At 37.7% G+C, this 19,186-nt stretch overlaps 1 protein-coding gene across 14 annotated transcripts in view; it reads right to left on the bottom strand.

Annotated features, from left to right (window-relative positions):
* The window catches only part of PKP4 (plakophilin 4), a 90,019-nt gene that overhangs the window by 53,906 nt on the left and 16,927 nt on the right, over positions 1-19,186 (bottom strand). For 5 of the 14 annotated variants that reach the window (XM_040562564.1, XM_040562570.1, XM_040562576.1 and 2 more), the window contains exons 1-3: positions 16,520-16,741; positions 12,969-13,102; positions 120-232 (exon numbers count right to left, since the gene is read on the bottom strand). In XM_040562564.1, coding sequence (XP_040418498.1) covers positions 120-232; positions 12,969-13,097 — 242 coding nt within the window. In that variant the 5' untranslated portion in view covers positions 13,098-13,102; positions 16,520-16,741. Of the gene's footprint in view, positions 1-119; positions 233-4,316; positions 4,370-12,968; positions 13,104-13,991; positions 14,075-16,519; positions 16,742-19,186 lie in introns of those variants that run through there. The other 9 variants (XM_040562574.1, XM_040562567.1, XM_040562571.1 and 6 more) reach the window with 5 other exon arrangements.

Genomic DNA, 19,186 nt, shown 5'->3' with positions numbered 1-19,186 from the left:
TTTTTTATACTTAAGATATTAATGGAAGGTGAACAACTATCAGTGGAAACATGTATATAGGACATAAGAAGCCCTTTAACTCATGGGACATATGAAAGTAAAGTCATCAGGACTTGTACCTTGTGCTGGCGATACTTGGTGATTCTGCTCCAAGCCTACATCTTTCTAGCTGATTAGCCACAATTTGCCTTTCCACTTCCAGTTCTCTGGTAAGTCTTTGAAATTGGAGCTCCTGAAATTTCAAAATAAAAAAGAAAAGCATTCTTGATGTTAAAAAATTGGTGTGGATTAATTCTGAAAAAAGTCAGTTTCATCACAATCATGTTTCTTGTTTTGACTTTTCCTTAGTGGAATAAATCATTAGATGAATTAGATGAAAGGGGGAATTTAATGGTTCTTTAAATCAGTGGTTCACACAAATTTAATCACCTGTTACAAAAAGAAAAGCGTATTTAAGCATTTGTGGATTTTATTCCTCCCACAATTAAGATTTTTGGTATCTTCTTACGTTGTCACAATCTAACAAAATTGGTGCCTATAAAGTTGGTCCTCAATTTCATTTATAACAGAGGTATACTATAAAATATTGTAGTCTACCCTTTCCAATTGCAAAACTTCACATCCTAAGCTATGCTACGTTCTGACTTCTGTATTCAAAAACTCAGAAATTGTTATTTGAAACTGGCTGCCGTCAGAGATGTGTTATTTCACCATTTCATATTTCAGCTTCTGTTATATTTCTCAGTCATAAGTACCAAACCTCAGCCTTCATAAAATCTGGAACAGCTTTTGGAACGTAATACTTCCAGGAAGACATGGGAAATACATGGAGCTACACAGAATCTTTGTGTATTATGAAGATCTAGAAATCTATTTTTTTATGAATATAATACTCTGAAACCCATACTGTCATCAGGGGATATTTGTGAAGTTTTACTCCACGGTTAGGTTTTGTTAATGACAGAAAAGTATTCTATCAGAGCAACTGTATTATTTTTCAATTTGATATTCTCCATTCCCATCATGTTAAATAAACTGTTCAATATTATTTAAAATAGATGCACATCGCTATTTAATAATTCGATCAATTTTGAGGGAAGTCAAATACAACACAAGCATTCCTTTAATTTCAAAAAGTAAATGACTAATAAGCTTTCCCTCGCCCCAAATGTATCTGATGTAGTTGTATTACACATTAGTTGCAAGCCTTGCCATATCACAAAAGTCACTTTCACTCACAGACTGTAGTTAATGCAAACAATTATTTCATACCTTAGGTTACATGGAACAAGGCTTAAATACTTTATTTTCCTTAACGGCTCCTGAAAGAGATCTCTACTTCTTGCAGCTTGTGCAGCTGTTCAGCAAGAGCAAGCGCAGCTCAGCAATGCACCTGTGGCTCCCAGCAGCCTGCAAGGACCTCTCTGCACCTCTCAGCTCCAGCCAGGGGGAGAAGTCCGAGTAACTGTGCTTAAACACTACTCTAAAACCAAGATTCACCTTACAGAAGCAGGGATAAAGTTTCTTCTCTTGACTCCTGCAATGAGATTGCCTTGAAATAGGAGGCTAATTAGCACTGATTTCGTCAGGAAGCCAACTAAAGACTATTGCAAACAGCAGCTGCCATGCTGCTGAAACTGCTCCATAATTAAATAATAATAATAGAACAAAAATAAAAAGCTACTTCTGAAGGTGTGATTTGAGCTCCATACAACAAACTGGCCAGTTAAAGATGTGTCACAGAAGTTACTGCCCCTCCCACAAGACTCAAGTGATTGTAGACACTTTCAAATACTTCTCACTGCTCAATAACCAAACTGAATACTTCTATATACTCTAAATATTGTCCAGCAAGGCTTTTTCCCCCCAGCATGATGAACTTACCCACTACTGCCATGGGACAGAGGCACAGAATGGGATCAGGTTGGATGGGACATTAAAGATCACCTAGTTCCAATGCCTGCCATGGGCAGGGATGCCACCCTGCATCGTCCAGACTGGCCTTGAACACCTCCAGGGATGGGGCATCCACAGCCTCTCCGGGCAACCTGTGCCAGTGCCTCACCACCCTCTGAGTGAAGAATTTCCTCCTCACCTCCAATCTAAATCTCCCCTCTTAGTTTATAACCATTCCCTCTCATCCCGTCATTATCTGATTGAGCAAAGAGTCGTTCTCCATCTTTTTTATAAGTTCCCTTTAAGTACTGAAAAGCCTTTCTTCATAGGAGAGGTGCTCCAGCCCTCTGATCAACTTCATGGCCCATCCACATCACAAGACTGCATTTTTCTGCTATTGCTCTACTAAGAAAATTTCACTAGAACAATATATTCTGTAGTTCTGTACATCTTCATGCACTTGATGCTGCCCCCCCACAATCAAGTATCAGCAAAGTAATACTTGGAAGTCTGAATATGCATAATACATATATAAATTTATTTTTTTTAAGAATGTTACACTTGAAAACACTAAGATGGATTTCAGGGTGCCCAAGAAACAGCAGTCCTGAAATGCAACATACCACCATGCTGAAAGCAGAGAAGGTGTAACTGGACAGCAATGGTCAAGCTCGATTTCAGGCTTCTCTATCAAGCAAAATTTTAAGATTGATCATCTATTAGGTTAAAATTTTATAACCTTAAAATGGTTTCTGATTGTTTTGGGCTCAGATAAGCAAAAGAAACCTAAAAACAGATAGACATCTAGCTTTCCCTAAATGCCAGCATATGATCTTTCCTCATGGCACAAAGCTTTTTCATTTTGAAATAGTTGCATATTTACAGTAAAGCCCCTCTCAAAAAATAAATATGCAGACCATTGGGGCCAGGGGAAGTAGATGTGGTTTTCAACTCTTTCCAGGCCACCCAGATCTTCAGTTGATGGAGGCAATTCAGTGCTCATTTATAGCGTAAGAGAAAGCAACTCTTTCCACTAGGCTGGCACTTACTGTCAAGCTTCAACGTCAGAAACACTTAGCACAGTCAATGCTCAGACATGAAAAAGCATTTTAGGACATATGTGCTAAACTTGGATGTTATTCAAATCCTCCTCTGAACAGAATTTGAAAGTTAACACTCCTTTTAATCCTGTGACCTGATACAAAAAGCATCATGAATGTGATAACCTTTGGACCACAGCACATCTTATGGGCCTGTATTTGGACTAGAAAATATGGATAATATTGGAAGGTTTGTACAAAACAGAACCGCATCGAATAGCACAGACCCAGCCTGAGAAACCAGGTCTTAGCATGAGGTAACTTCATGTTATACAAAAGAGGTACACCTGCATTCTGTTCTTTTGGACAGTTTGTGTTTTGGAGAGGAAAAAAAAATATAAAGTATATTAAGCAAAAAAGCAAATAAATTTATAAATGAGAATTTATTTTCCAGTTAATATAGATGAGCCACATATCCAAAAAACAATTCACCAGCCAGACATTAACATGATTAGTGGGGAATGCACAGATTTTCAAAAAAACGTTCAGATGCTGAAGTTCTGTAACTTTTGAAGAAAATGTAGGCAAGGCAAGCTTTTTCCCAAGTAAAATATGGTGTGTTATATAGCATGTCACAAGCTTAAAATAAACAGTATTGCATTCCTCACTTGCTGAGATAATATAAAAAGTGTACCCTATGGCTAAGACTCTTTCCCATTCCTTGCTGTTTAAATAGTTTTAAAAGTAACGTCATTGATTTAAACTATGAAATTGAACACAAGACTCAGGTTGCAGTTTTGTTATTTACTGATCTTTTAATTAGATGAATAAAAGCAAAACATACGCTAGCTATTATTTGCTTCCACTCAGCCAATCTCTACTGCTTTGCCTTTTCATTACAGGCAGAGGCATTAATAATAACATTAGTCTAGAAAGCTTAATACATGCTACATACACACATTTACTTGAGTACTCACCCGCTTTGCTGCCTCCTACAGGCCAGAGTGCAGCGGGCCAGAAGTGGGTGGCATCCCTGCTCCTGGCATTGGGGTTGGAACTAGATGGACATTAAGGTCCCTTCCAGCCCAAGCCATTCTACGATTCTATGATCTACACCAGTTCATATGTATTTCTGCAGCAAAATACTTCATAAAGAAAACTGGGCAACTTTTTACTTTGACATTTTGCATTCCAGAAGGAAAAAAAATACAGTGACTTACCAAATCAAACAGGCTGACATATTCTAAAAGCCTATATAAAGTAAATCAATTAAAAAGGAATATGCACAAGGGAAATAGGACAAAGCTACAGGTGCAACAGTTACAATGGTAGGAATCAGACACATGGGAGGGAAAATAAGTTCTGGGGTTGTCAACTGACCTTGCATCTACAGGATGGCATCTTTGTAAACTAATTCGTCACACGTTTCTGTCCTAAAGGTGTTTAAGAGAGGAACCAGATAACTAAGATCAGATAAATCGGTGATCTCTTATTTCACAGTGTGTTTGCTTTTTCACAGTTTTAATAGGCATCCTTCCCCTACCCTTCCTGATAACTCCTCAAAGCATACTTAAATTCTTCATCTGGAAAACAGAGCTCCACCCAATACCAATAATCACCTGAGGTTTTTGAGGATTTCGGGTGATTAAAAAGATCAGGATTAGTGAGGTTTAACTGAAAGCACTGAGGTAAGTCTTTTCTTTTCCTGCTGAAAATCAGCTGTCTAACTTCACATCACATCTCAGTGAGAGTGTAACCCCTGTCTAGAAAATCACGATTTGGTTTTGACTGGCAGAACACAGAAAACTTTTCTCTTAAAAGAACACTGTGGTATAGAATCAGTACAGGAAGCTGCACAATACCCAAATTAACAAACTGTCTATTTAAATAAAAGATAACAATAATTTAAATAAACAACAACAAAAAAGCAAAGCTATTTTTTCCCCATGCTGCAAAAAAAATCAAAAGCTAGTTAAAACATAAAGAACCATATTTCTATTTTTCTTGGGTGTGGAAAACATGAATGTAACAAACTGACAATGTAGTAAGAAATTTTACTTCATTAATTTATGCTATGTTTAAAAAGCAAAACACGCTAGCATTCTAAATCAGAAAAACTGTGCAAAGTAGACATGACAGAAAAAAACAAGAAATCATGTTTGGCCATTTCACCTGAGGTACTCAGCACCGTTGATTTTGTACCAACACCCTCAGTTGTCCATTTACAATATTATTCATGACCTGTGTATCTGCTGCTAAGAAAAAACATCACAGTGTACTAAACTGCAAAGGTTTATAGAATCAAAGAACACCCTTATTTGGAAGGGACTCACAGGATCATCAAGTCCAACCCCTGGCTCCATACAGTACCTCCCAAAAATCAGACCATGCATCTGAGAGCGCTCCTTGAACTCCAGCACGCTCAGTGCCGTGACCACGTTCCTGGGGAGCCTGTTCCAGTGTCCGCCTACCTTCTCGGTGAAGAACCTTTTCCTGATATCCAGCCTGAATCTCCCTTTATGATTAATTTGCCATTTTAAAATCATTCTGACACCTACGAAGACCTAATTTGTTTTTGCAAGTGAAAGCAAGATTAATTTACTCTGTGAAAGCAGAAAAAAAAAATCAGCTTCATTTTTTAATTTGAATAACGTTCTTACGCATTCAGATTGTGATTCCAGTGAAGTAACAAAGCTAACATACTTTTTGAAGCAATGAATGCTGACTTACGTATGTCTCTTCTTAAATTTGGTATCTGTAACAGTAATTGCAGGTCTTAAATACCTGCATAAATACCTAAGAGACGGATGATTTTAGAGGTGCCACCTTCTTTATAGCTGGAATACCTGATGTTTTAATCCTTTTTTGTTTTAGTTTAAATCAGACAGTTATAGGAAACTAAGTCCTAATCAGTTTTCAGTAACTGCATTGCATTGATCATTTTCATAGTTTATAGTCCCTTAAAGAAATTTGGTACTTTCTTCATACTATTTGCATTGCTCAATAAACCAGCATTTATCCTTTGTTTCAGACCCCACAGTCAGTTCCATAAAAATGAACAAACAAAATGAGCACCCAAAACCAAAAAGCTTTTTTTTTTAAAAAAAATATTAAAAAAACACATCACATGCTAAGAGTAAACTTGGGAGAAGGGGGGAGGTATACCACTCTGAATGGACACCTACCACCAATAACCAATATGTTTATCTATCACATAACATACTATTTGTTGCAGGAAGCTATTTGAATTTGTTTCTCTAGACAGCTTCTCTGAAAGGAGTGGGAGCCGTCCCCCTCACACAGGATGCTCCCACACAATGCTGGCAACACAGAAAGCTGCTAGCCTAAGCAAAAAATCACAATTAACTTTTTTTTTTATAACACTGGCTTGTGACAATATGACAGGAGTCAACAAAATAATTAGTACGTTTGTTTTCATTTGCAGAACATCATCTATGTGGGCAGGGCATAGTAAAGTTATACACGTAGATTACAGAATACACTGCCATACTAACCAAAGATTTGGTACTAACCAAATCTTCTGAAACACATACACTACAATGCTTCGGCCAGAGCTATTTTTTTTTCCAAGATTACTCAATACATAGAGGAAAAAAATGTAATTCTACTCACCTGTTTAGCAGTAACTACTTAATCACCTCACAAAACGACAATTTTGTACTCATAAGCTAAATTTCATTGCAAAACCACAGGCCATATTTCTTAACACGAAGCTATAAAAAATACTAGCTTTTCATTATTTTCAGGGAGAAGCAGCATATACACGGTTCAAGAAAGAAGAAAACAACTTGCTTTGGAAAGGCAAACATACAGACTGCGGGCAGACAAGCTTCCGTGATTAAAAGCCAAAACTCAAATTTCAGAGCTCTGTAACCGTGGAGGCTCTTGGAGGCTGAAGGTTCTGGAGCAGAGAAAAACCCTGCACGGGGTGTCAATGTTGTAGTGTATACCACAAGTGACCAAACAGAGCTAGAAGCTCTGAATGCCCAGCAGTAATTTTTCTGCAATGATGTTGAGACCTCACTCACGAAGATACTTCAAGGTCTTCACTACCAGAAGACACAGATGAGGCAAGTTATACCAATCACAAAAACACACTGCTCTCTTCTTTTGAGAGCTGAGCACCTCTTATAGGCTTGTGGCTCTCTAACAAGTGGAAAAAAAAAGTTGTGAACTTACTACGCTTGGCAGTTAAAACAAATACTTGAAAGCAGTTAAGTAATGGGAACGTAATTTGTATGACAGACCATAATGATTATTATTCTCTTATTGAAGTCTTTGGATAGCATAAGAAAATTTAGAAGCAACTGTGTGCTGTCTGTGCATCCTATTATAGCACTATGTCACGGAGATCCAACATTTTCATTTTTGTTAACCAAGAACTTTTCTACCTCAGTAATATGGAGGAGAATAAGCACTCAAGATTTACAATGTTGAAAAATAAAAATTTTGTTCTTCTTGCTCTATTGTAATTTGAAACCTGGCAAAATATAGGTAATTTAAAACTCTAAATACAGGGTAGAAGGTCCAATTGATTAACTGAAGGCTTTCTAGTGACAATTGTCCAAGAATCAGCAGTGATGTCACAAGTAACAAAAACAACTCTTGAACTCTTTTTGAATGGCATGTGCCTGTCTTGCCACACCAGGATCAGGCAGTTGGGACACCTGGGAGAGATGATGCCATTGATGCCACAGAAAGGGAAGCATCTTGCAGCAGCGTCAGCTTCTACCAGTTCTGAATGGTTGCTGAAGCAGGCTGGGGCAGAATGCAGGGCTGTGATGCTATGTAGTAGCACTGGGATACGCTAAGTTGCTTAAATCACCAAACGTCACTCTTTGTGAAAAATCAAGAAGTAACTGTAAGTTAACTTTGAAATGTTTTCCTAATCATAAAAATTTTGAGCATTGAACAATTCAGCTAAGCCTCTTCCAGTAGTTCGAGTTGATAAAAATGTCTGGCAAGCATTTGAGAGGAATATTTTTACCTGTCAGCTACTGTTTCTCATTCAACTGCAACATACAGTGCAGAGACGCACAGCTCTCATTGCCTATGAAAGGGTTCATCGTGCTAAAGAAAGGCAGTTATATTTTGGACATTTCTATGATACAAAGGTGCAAAACAAGAGGAAAAAATTTAGTTAATTTATACCTTCTTCACATTACAAATGCCAGCCCCCACACTAATCCATGCACAGTCCTACATGCTCCCACTTGCTTTAATTCTGAAACAAATTAAGGAACTGACTAAAACACATCAAATACATTTTCTCAACCTGCATACTGTACTTTAGTGACCCAATATTTGAACTCTCTACTGTAGTCTATTGAAAAAAAACAAAATTTTTAACTAACCATACTAGATCAACCTCAAAGTTTTCTGTAAAAATAACGTTTACTCACACACACAACTGCATTTTCATGCTTTCAGTATCTCAGTATCTTCCAAAACAGAAGACAAAAGATAAAAAATTGGACAGGGTAAAGAGAATCACAGATTACAGATTGTGAAATCCCACAGCTACAATTATTGGCTGATCACACTTCTCTGCATTCAACAGCAGTAGACCATTAAAGCCCTTAATACTTTTATGCCTGCATTGTTCACTGGTCTGGTAAAACAGTTTGGTGCTGCTCTAGCAGATGAGGGATCAAAATTTCAGCAATTAATAGGAAAGTACTCATACAATGACAGAAAGGAGGAATGCCACTTGAGGTATTCACTGACTTCAGCTGAGTAGCATCCTCTTTGAAAACTGTTTGTTACAATGATGGGTTATTTTAAATTGCTAAGTGTACTGTTTTGCCAGCTGCTGATTAGAGTTGAGTTGTTGCAGAGTAGAGCCTGGTAAGCTACCAGTGTTACAAGAGGTATAAATACTCCAATATATTTTGTGGATGCCCACAGTTTTAGGCAGGCTCTTCTTCAAAGGGATTTTCCCCTTAGAAGCTTAACAATACAATGCTAGAAGGAAAAACTAATTTCTAATTCTAATTTCTAATCTAATTTTCAAATGAAAAACAGAGTATAAAGAATTTTGATTCTGGAAATGAGTTAGCAGTTTCATCTGAGAGAGGAATTCCAGAAATTTTGTCTTAAAATTAAAGCCTTGGGAAGCAGACTTCTCAGACTTGATTCACCAAATCTGGAAATATTTGTCAACAAGAGAGATAGCAAACTTCAAAGTTCTGTACTTAAAGGGGTAAGAATGATCTATACAGTTGAAAACAACATTAAGAGAGTTGAAAAAAAATCTCCCAGTCATATAGCAAAGATTTTGTTTCACTTATACAAAGCTTGGAAAGCCATTTACTAAAAAGTACCAACCATTTAATAAAAAGTTCATCTCAGAATAGATATACATATATCCATCTAACCCATCACTAATCCAAATCAGAATTTCAAACTAAGACTGTTCAATTGTTGTGCCTGATTACCAGAATTGCATTTATTACATCTTTTTTCAGGTATTTTGTTGAAGCCACATGCCTATGCGGTTGGATTATGTAGTGCTTTATATCAAAGTTATATCTGAATTGGTAGAGAAATCTCTCAAACTTAATATCAAAATACAGTAATTTGAGCAAAAATGTTTTAAATGTGCAATAAAAAACTCTTCGCTGTATGAAGAACACATTCTTTCCGTCAATTCCATATGAAAGCTGTTTTTTTGTACAGTTTTCATTTTTTCCCCCCCACCAACCCCATAAAAAAAAAATCCTCAATAGCCATCAAAATAATTTTGTACTTAAACAACAAAGAAGGAAAAAAAGCAAAGTGCACATTTTCTAAGTACATGGTTCAATACCCTTATGGAAAATCTAGAAGTTTTGCTGAAGTGTTGAACAAAAGGGGACACTTCTAGAAAAGCACATAGGAAACCACAAGAGATTTATGATTATTAACCCAAAAGCATATCCAATCATTCTAAGTCTATTATCACCTGTTTACAAAGGAAAAAGTGAAAAGTTGGCCATCTTTGAACTAGTTGACACTTAAAGAACAAAGAAATTGAAATAAATAAATCTACCACTGCTGCAACTGCTTCTCTCTTGGCAAACAAATCAGAAGCAGTATATTCACGTTACTTTTCAAAGCTGGAGCAATGGAAGGTTCTCCCTGTGAGACCTTTTCCTCCCTCAGCCCAATCACTGAAAAGGAAAGGCAACACCAAGCAGGAAATTCAATTTTCAATGATCTGGTCACCCACTTTAATCTTGCCAACTCAGCAACAATTAATTCTAAATTCAGTAGTGTAAGGCCTGTGCTTGTGAAACAGCAGCGATTCACAATAATCTAGAATTTCACCTAGAGTAGTTGGCAACTAGCTGCCTTTATATTTCTCCAAAAAGTAACTGCTATGATGTTGCCCTTCCAAAACAAAACACCATCGTATACATGCAACTATTAGAAGAAAAAAGGCTAAAATACATTTCAGCTTTAGTACAGTTAGTCTTCGGATTTCCCTGCATTCAAAAAGGAAATCCAATACTAGAAATGTAACTTAAGTTGTGTTAAGAGTCAGTCCTTCCCTTGATTTTCATCCAAAAGTACGTCCACTAGTGAGGCAAACAGAATAGCTTATCCTGGTAAAAGAACTATCCCCCCTACCCTCATTTAAGACAGCGGAGGTGGCAGTGGCGTAGATTATCCTAATTAGGGATTTGTTTTCATGTTTAAAAACTAAGCTTTGTCAGAAAAGCACAGGCAAAGCAGTAGTAATCAAATTTTCTTTGCACTTCTCAATCACTTTTGGTGAAAATGATGCATTTGTTTCCCTAGAATATAATCAAGAGATTTACACAGCTGTCTGACAATTTTGTCTCAATGAGGGGAGCGTTCAGAGTTCAAGGGACATGCTCTATTTTGATAACAAGGTTGCCTTGTACTGATTTGTGATCGCAAGAAAAAGAAACAAATGGAGAAGTTATTTAAAATGTCTTGTAAAGTTAATAGGCTTGTTAATTACTGAAACTTTATATATCACAGAATCACAGAATTGTAGGGGTTGGAAGGGACCTCAAGAGATCATCAGGTCCAACCCCCTGCCAAAGCAGGTTCAAAATATCTATGCCATATGATGTCATAGATATGTCTATCTACGCCACTATGGTAGACATTGCTTAACAAAGTCATTCAATAAATTTATGTACTTATTTCAGAACTACTGCAGTAACTTTAATAGTTTTTATTAGGTTAAAATCTTGTACAGTTGAACAAGTAATGATCTTTTTTTTTTTCTCAACTTTGGTTCCACTCTAAGCGTGTCTAAAGTAATGAATTTAAGGTGTGGCAGCTCTATTGTACAAATACAGATCCACTGCAAATAAAGAGAGATTTCTGAATAAAACAAAGTTAAGCCACAGTAAACAGCATATTAGTTTCCATTCAAACTTAATAAAGTAAATAACTGCACTGGAAAATATTCTGTTCTGGGATTTGTGCCATACAGGAAGGGCGTTGAATATGTCAGTGTCTGTCCATAATTAATATCAACAGAAAGAATACCAGAAAGCTACAGTTTGGTTCTTACTACTTTCAAGTTGTTATTCTCAAGAGCGAAGCATGATTTTTATCTTCCTCCCCATTCCACTCATTCTAACATGTCTACACACTTTACAGAGCTAATATACAGTTTAAGTTTGTGTTTCAGCAACTATTAAAACACAATATTAGTTGTATTTTTTCCTTTGATCGGAATGGAGTTGCTTAATATCCATAAATTTGAGAGTCTTTTTTTGAATGAAGAGTGGAAGTGGTTTTAACCTCCTTTATAAAATGAGGAAATATTCCATTATCCATTTTTTCCTGTAAGAACAAGATAAAATGTTTCCTGGGTAGGAAAGGGTATGTTAACGAATGCATTTTTTATATATAAATTTTTTAATCAATCCAATGTAGATAACGCTGTCATAATTGTATGTTCGGTTTAAGCAATCACTACTGCATTAAATTTCACAAAAGCATTTCTGGACAGCAATCACAGTGGTAAGATTATTGGCTGGTGAAAATATTCCTTATTTCACTAGGAATTATAGCACTGTCATTTATTACAGTGCTGCTCATCATTTGAGCCACCACTACAAGCATGTTCCTTGTCAACTGCAAAATAATATGGACTAACGTAAAATCACCACAAATGTACTTTAAGCAAATGAGTTCTAATTGACATTTGTGATAAGCTAAGGCAGTGCAAGACCAAGTGCTGCTTTCAGATGATGAGGTAGCTCAAGCTCTTTATCACCAAGTTGACTGTGCTTACTCATATCTTGATAGCCTCCAGCCTTAATAACCTTAACATTGGAAGCTCAGTTTTAAAATCACTGAGAAATTATTAGTCTATTACCAGCTCAAAAACTTTTGAAACTAGTATTTAGTCATGAAATTAAGATCCAAATTTCATTGCCTTGCAGTAATTTTTCATTTAAGACTAAGGGTTCCATGGGTATGAAACTTGTTTATATTCAGACCATATGATGCAATCATGTTCCCCCTCCCCCCCATATAGAGATAATCGCTAAGATACATTTCAGAAATGTTTTGCAGATTTAAAATATATTGTTACCTGGACATTGATACCTAACCCCAAACCCAAATATTAAGACCTATTCCTAAACAAAACATTAACTTACCATACAAACTCTTTACGAGCATATTTCTGTAACACTGCATCCAGCTTTGCAGAATGGACAAAAAGGTCTGATTCTCAAAGTTGCATTAGTTCTACACTACTGATTTTTATATTTTGTTTCAACAACAAACCCACATCTCAAATCTGATTTACATGATGGCATACATTACATTTGATACAGAATACCATAATGATGCTTCTGTTCGTTGCAGTCAAGTGAACCCTTTCCGATACTCACATTTTGACATACAAAATACACTACACTAACAGCAGAAAACAAATTTCAGAAACAATGTTTCTTTCCAGCAATGCAATAAAAGACAATGATTAATTCTGAAATGCATGCTGGATTTCTGAATTGCTAAAAGCAAGGCATATACCTGTTCCTTTACAGAAGCTAAAATGGTAGTGGCAGTAGTCTCTGGTTCCATGCCTGGGACTGTGGAAGTTTCCTGTGCTGTCTGTGGCAGCCCATCTTCCACCATTGGGGTCTGCTCAGGGGCTGGCATTTTGCCTGCAATAAACAATATTTTTAAATAGTTTACATTTTCAGTCAGGGACATTTAAGTAAATACAAATCTTCAGGATTATAAATTTTCACCTTCCTTCTAACATCTTTCCAAACTTAACCAAAATAGCAGAGCACTTCATACTACACATATCAGCATATGTTCCTATTATTGTGCTTCACCTTCACAAACTGAAATCGGAATGTAAAGAGCAGGCAGATGTTACCAAGCAGCATGATGTTTAAAGATTATTTTTAAATACTATCTTGTGGAAATTACTAAAAGTAGCAAAGTCCAAGATGCGTAAAGAATACTATTATTAAACATCGAGAAGACATAGAATCAATAGAGGTCTACATCATGCATAGAGGAATGACATCTAACAGCAGAGTGTTTTGCCGTTGGGAGCAAACCAAAGAGATTAATTATTGTTAATGGTAATAATGCTTCTAGTGCTCTTTTTCAAAAAAAAAATAAATAAATAAATTAAAGCAGTAAAGTTATAGCCATTGTCCTGGGCTATGGATAGCACAGAATGGATAGACAAGATGAACGTTTGAGAATCCCAACCTTCATTATTGTGGAGGCAGCACACACTAACAACCCCAGTACATGTAAAAAATAAAAATACAATAAATAAATAAGAAGTCGCTATTAATTAATATTACAGATTGTTATGATGTGTTTAATACTTTGAAAATAGCACAGAGGCAGTATTGATGCATCTCCTGCACACATACCGAACTCTAACTTCCTTCAGAAAAGAAAAAACTCACAAGATTTAACATTACAGTAATAAAAATTCAGATTTTCAAAAGAAGCTCAATATTCTTAGAGAAGGCATACAATATGAACAGTAGCTTCCTTCTCTTCATTTCACGAAGAGTAGCTTACTCTGCAAACAGTCCACAGGCTATCTTCTGGGACGGAGAAGGAAAAACCGCTGCAAATACCACACGGCTGTATATCAAAGCATGCGAGCTTAGCTCCTTTTCTTTCTTCCCTCACATTACCACCCTTCCAAAAGGATCAAACCACAAACAAGGCAATATAATGATTATGCCAGGCACTGTCCTCCTCCCAGACCAAAACAGGCAAGCCCAGGCTAAGTATTTCTTCTTCCCCCAGCACGACCCCAGCACCCTCAACGCTCCAGCAAAGCCTTTCCGACCCAGCCCAGCCCCACCACCTCAGACTCCAGTCTCTGAGGGAGAGGAGGCCCCAGGCCAGCGCCGTGCTGCTGGCCTGCCCCGGGGCCTCACAGCGGCGTGCAGCCCAGCTCCCGGCCTTCCCGCCAGGCCCCGAGGCCTGGGAGGCAGCAGCCCATGGCTGCGGGCAGCTCCTGCCAGCAGGCCCCGCCGGGCTGCTCTCTGCCACAGCGAGGGTAACAGCCATTGCTTCCACCTCATCACGCTCAGCTGAACTCAGCCAGTGCCGAAATGCCTGTGGCCACATCTGGGGAGATCGAGCCGGCTCTCTCTCAAACAGCGCAAAACTTACACTTGGAGAATACTTGTAGAATACATACAGTGATATCACATGGTTTGCATGCCGTATGTTTTGTGTGATATTGCATACTACTTGACTTGCAAAGTATCACCAAATGAGTGTCCGGTGGTACCTATTTTTGAAACAACATTTTCATTCATTTTAAGCTTGCAATACCATGGCAGCCAAACTAAGATTTCCTAAGCTAATCTTAAATCTGGCATACATCTAAAGCTTCAGAGACCCCTGCTTCTAGAAGAAAAAGTTAAACAGCATTAAAGAAAGCAGAATAAAAAACTTCTCCAATAGTTATGTAAGTTTGAAGAATTGAAGCGGCAGACTCAACTTGAAGGCTTTGGAAAAGAAAATAGTAATCTTTAAAGGCTTTTCTTGTAAAAAATCAACTCTTTCATCAAGCCGTAATGAGCAAAAGAATCATAGAATATGTTTCAATTCCCTGGGTCATACCTGGATTTTTAAATCACTTTCCACCACTCTTTTATGACAACAACTCGGTGTTTCAGGTTTCTAAACAGACTGTTAAATTTGCTAGCATATCATTAAGTAATAAAACTACACATTCAAGCTTTCCCTTCACTTGGTAAAATTTGTTAAGAGATCAAAATGTCAAATCTCAAACGCCCTCACAAGTTACAACTGAGGGGTGAATCCCATTGTGTCCTGACCTGCAAAGGAACCAGTGGAGTGTCCATTATGTTCAGAACTTCCAGGTGAGAAACAAAACACAATTAAATCATAGAATCATGGAATGGTTTGGTCTTGAAAATTACTCTTTATTCCAAAACAAAACAAAACAAAAAAAAAGGAAATTCATGATTCACTAGAAGAGCTGCAGTGAGGCAGATTTCATAGAATCATAGAATGGTTTGGGTTGGAAGTGACCCTAAAGGCCATCTAATTCCAAGCCCCTGTCATGGGCAGGGACACCTCCCACCACCTACACCAGGTTGCTGGTGTACAACTACACCCCCTCCAACCCCTACAACTTATCTGTAGTAAATTTCTGTAGAACCCAGTCAAGAAAATGTATAACTGGACTAGTCGAAAAGTATCGTCATTTCTCTGAACAGAAAATATACCCAATATTGAGTCTCTAATAACAACACTCATAGGAAAACCAATCAAATTAGTTACTAATGAAGATGTCAATGTTAAATGTACATCTGTCTCAGTGTTAAGAGGCGTACTTAGAGAGCTACACCTTCCCAGACAGGCAGTTGTTTTAACTGCTGTTCTTTCAATTAACACATTTCTTGGCAAAGTTACTGATTTTCTAATCTTGGTATCAAGATTAGACAGCTGTTGGCTTTGATCCTACAGACACTTGGGTAAGCACTGAACCTAACTCCGAGGCGTATGCTCATTCACTCTGGCTGCCTGCTGAGCTCGGGTGATGCAGTGCACAAATGGGATGATGCTCCCCGCAGCCCAGCCCACAGTGCCTGCCACCACGCCTCCCTCAGGCACACTACTTGAAGAAAGCAATCACCTAAATTCCCAACTCCTATTCCAAATTTTGAAATTCTCCACTTAAAAGTAAACGACAGAAGAACAAAAGCGGTGACACTAGCTCTAGGCTGGATTGGCTGCATTTACATTTTCCATCTAGAAGCAAGCATGCAAGAAAAATAAAGCCGTTCAGTTTGAAGTCTGTAGTCTGAAATAACCTACACCAATTCTGAGAAGAGCAGCACTTCCCTCCTCTTTACTGGGAAAGCTCACTCAAATGGTTTAATGAAACCACAAAGTGAGTTGGATCAATGTAAACCAAGCCACCAAAAACATTCCAATCAGTTTGTGGCAGAGACCATCTCTTCAGGCAACTGCAAGGATTTGCTAGAGTAAATCTTTAACTACCTCTTCAGAGAATACCTATTGCCTTCACCATGCATGCTTAGCTCATCAACCCCTACCACGCAGAAGCACTAACTCCTGAACACCTCTGAGATGTTGTTCTTTTGTACAAATGCAGCAGACTTGTTGGCACTCCAGCACAGACGATGGCGCAGATTCACCAGTTTTCTTTAGTAATTTGCCAATCTTGGTATTCCCACTTGTCCTCCAATCATGCACTGAAGTCGTAGTTGCCAAAATGGGTAATACTTTCTCTTGTGTCTGATTGAATGGTCAAACAGCTGCAAAGCAAATAGGTCCAGCGAGTTGAACTGACACAAAGCTATGCTTGTTTCCTCCCATGTGTGTGTGTGTGGAGGGAGTTCGATGGTATTTTTCTGAACCAGCTGATCTTGTAGCCATGTGTAATCACTGATTAAATGAAGGAACCAGAATACACAGTTGAAGAGAAAGAAGAAATATAAGAAATCACTCAATTGAGGGGAGGAAACCACACTTGTATTCTTCATTCTCGCTAGTCTCTACTCCCCACCTTTCATTGCTCCTCCTGTTACTTTCACAGTGATAGCCAATGCATTTGCCAGCATTGAGTAACCCCTATCCAGGCAGGAGACAGGGGCAGGAAACCACAGACCTTTCCAGTTTCCCTGCAAGACATCAAGTGTGGTACTTTTTCACAGTTTCCTTCTCACTCCATTTCATATTCCTCTTGCCTTCCTTATGCAGATGATTTTCCCAATTTTTCCCCTTGCTTATGTTCTGAGCCTCCCAATACTGACCTGAAGCCAGTAATAAAAGCCACTGAAGTAATTTCTGTTGAAGAGGTAATATAATTCTTATGAGCACTGTTGACTAGGGTAGGATAGACTGACAGTATACATCATGTGACAGAAACATGAGGAAAAAAAACAAGCAACGTCTTATTAAAAATCCTTATGTGTCTAGCTAAAAGTTTAAATCAAGCAACAGGAGTAGATGAGGACATCAGATCTACTTCATTGGTACAGAAGAAAAAAGCTCCAATAAACCAAAGTCAACTTGCTGGGACATGGACATGTTATTTATTATACAATTAAGTTATTCATATAAATCTGCACTTAAGTGACAAGGCACATTTCAGCCTCAAAGACTCTTCTCTTTTGATCCTTTGCAGTATATGTAAAAATTGAAAACAAAACTAGGCTTACTACATTTCCACAGTTTTTACATGAAGACCCAATTAAATTTTATCTGATTTTATGAGTTACTTCACAGACATGTCAGTACATTTCTAGTTATGAGTGGTTCATGTTAGCTCCATCCTGCTACAAGGATGGAGCGCTGCTCGCCTGTAAAGTAGGCGGTGATTTACATTCTCAAGCTTGGTGCAACCAAGTGACTGAACTAAAATAAACTGTGTTATGTCTACCAGCCAGTAGTTATTTGTTTGGATGAAAAGGCAGCAGATGACAACTTATCCACTTGCAAAGATGACACAAGCAATGAAAAAATGGATTATATGGATCTAACACACAAAAAAATAGTTTTAAAATTTCCAAACACAGCAAGAGTCAAGATACTTCAAATATCACACTACAGGCTAAACATTCTGTTAAGACGTCACCTTTCTATATGGACATGGGTAGTGCAGAAGCTTTGTACACATGGACTTAATTATTTGATGAAAACAGGGAAGTAAATATACTATCTGATGAAAATGTGGAAGAAATTGACTTCTAAAATGACAGCACAAAAAAATACCTTAACAAATTGCACAAACTGAGTTCCTTGGTAATAAAAGAAATCTACGTGCAACTGACACACCGCCTGAGAAATGTGGGAGATGTGTTTAACTATCTTATTGTGAAAGTTGGTCTCTTCATCATCCCCTTTTCTTTTCAAAGTATGTTTTTCCCTCCTTCCTTCCCTCTCCAAGTGCAAAAGGCAGCTGGTGCTATATCCTTTTAAAAACGTTTAAAAGGATTACCCTAGTTTTTGGCTAAATGTATTTTTGTTACAGCTCCTAGTAAAAGACAGCCCTTTTTTTGGCCGATGGCAACATACTTTCACTTCGTTCTAGTGAACAGGCAGGATTCTACATCCACAAATATCCAGTTGTAACATGCTCGCAAGATTAGTATTTTTATAGTTTTCAAACTAACCATTCAAAAGAAGAGATCAGACAGGTATAGCAAGACAACCATTTTGAATAAGTGTATATTTACGACCACAGCCTTCAAGGCCTGAGGCACCATTTGTAGCTCACCTTAAAAAAAAGGAAGAATCTTTGTCATCTAAAGGATGTCTGGAGAGCATTCATGTTTCACACATGTAACACAGAAGAAGCCATTTGGCAATAAGACGACCTTTCAATAGATAAGTCTACAAGGCTCCAGTGCCTTAAAGAACACACAAATGACAGACCCCAAATCTGAATTTTTCTTTTGGACCATCCCAAACCTGTATTGCCCTGATCTACCAATATATTTGAATCCACTGCCATTTAGAACATCAAGCGGTAAGAAATAACGTGAATTCGTCAAGAGAAAATTATATCAAATCTACCAAGTTTTGTTTTTTTGACGAGAGCACTAGAAGAAATACATCTGGGATATAAAGCTTTTGACGCTGTCATGTGGCCTTCTCACAAGCGGTCTAGATAGCTTAGGTGAACATACCATGGGGGAAAATAGGCAAACAGAGTAACTTGCTAAAAGCTGTAGTCAGAGCAGCAGTTAGTAGTTCAA

The sequence above is a fragment of the Cygnus olor genome, chromosome 6 (assembly GCF_009769625.2).
Source record: "Cygnus olor isolate bCygOlo1 chromosome 6, bCygOlo1.pri.v2, whole genome shotgun sequence".
In the NCBI taxonomy this organism is placed as follows: Eukaryota; Metazoa; Chordata; class Aves; order Anseriformes; family Anatidae; genus Cygnus; species Cygnus olor.
This window is presented reverse-complemented; position numbering and strand designations above follow the sequence as displayed.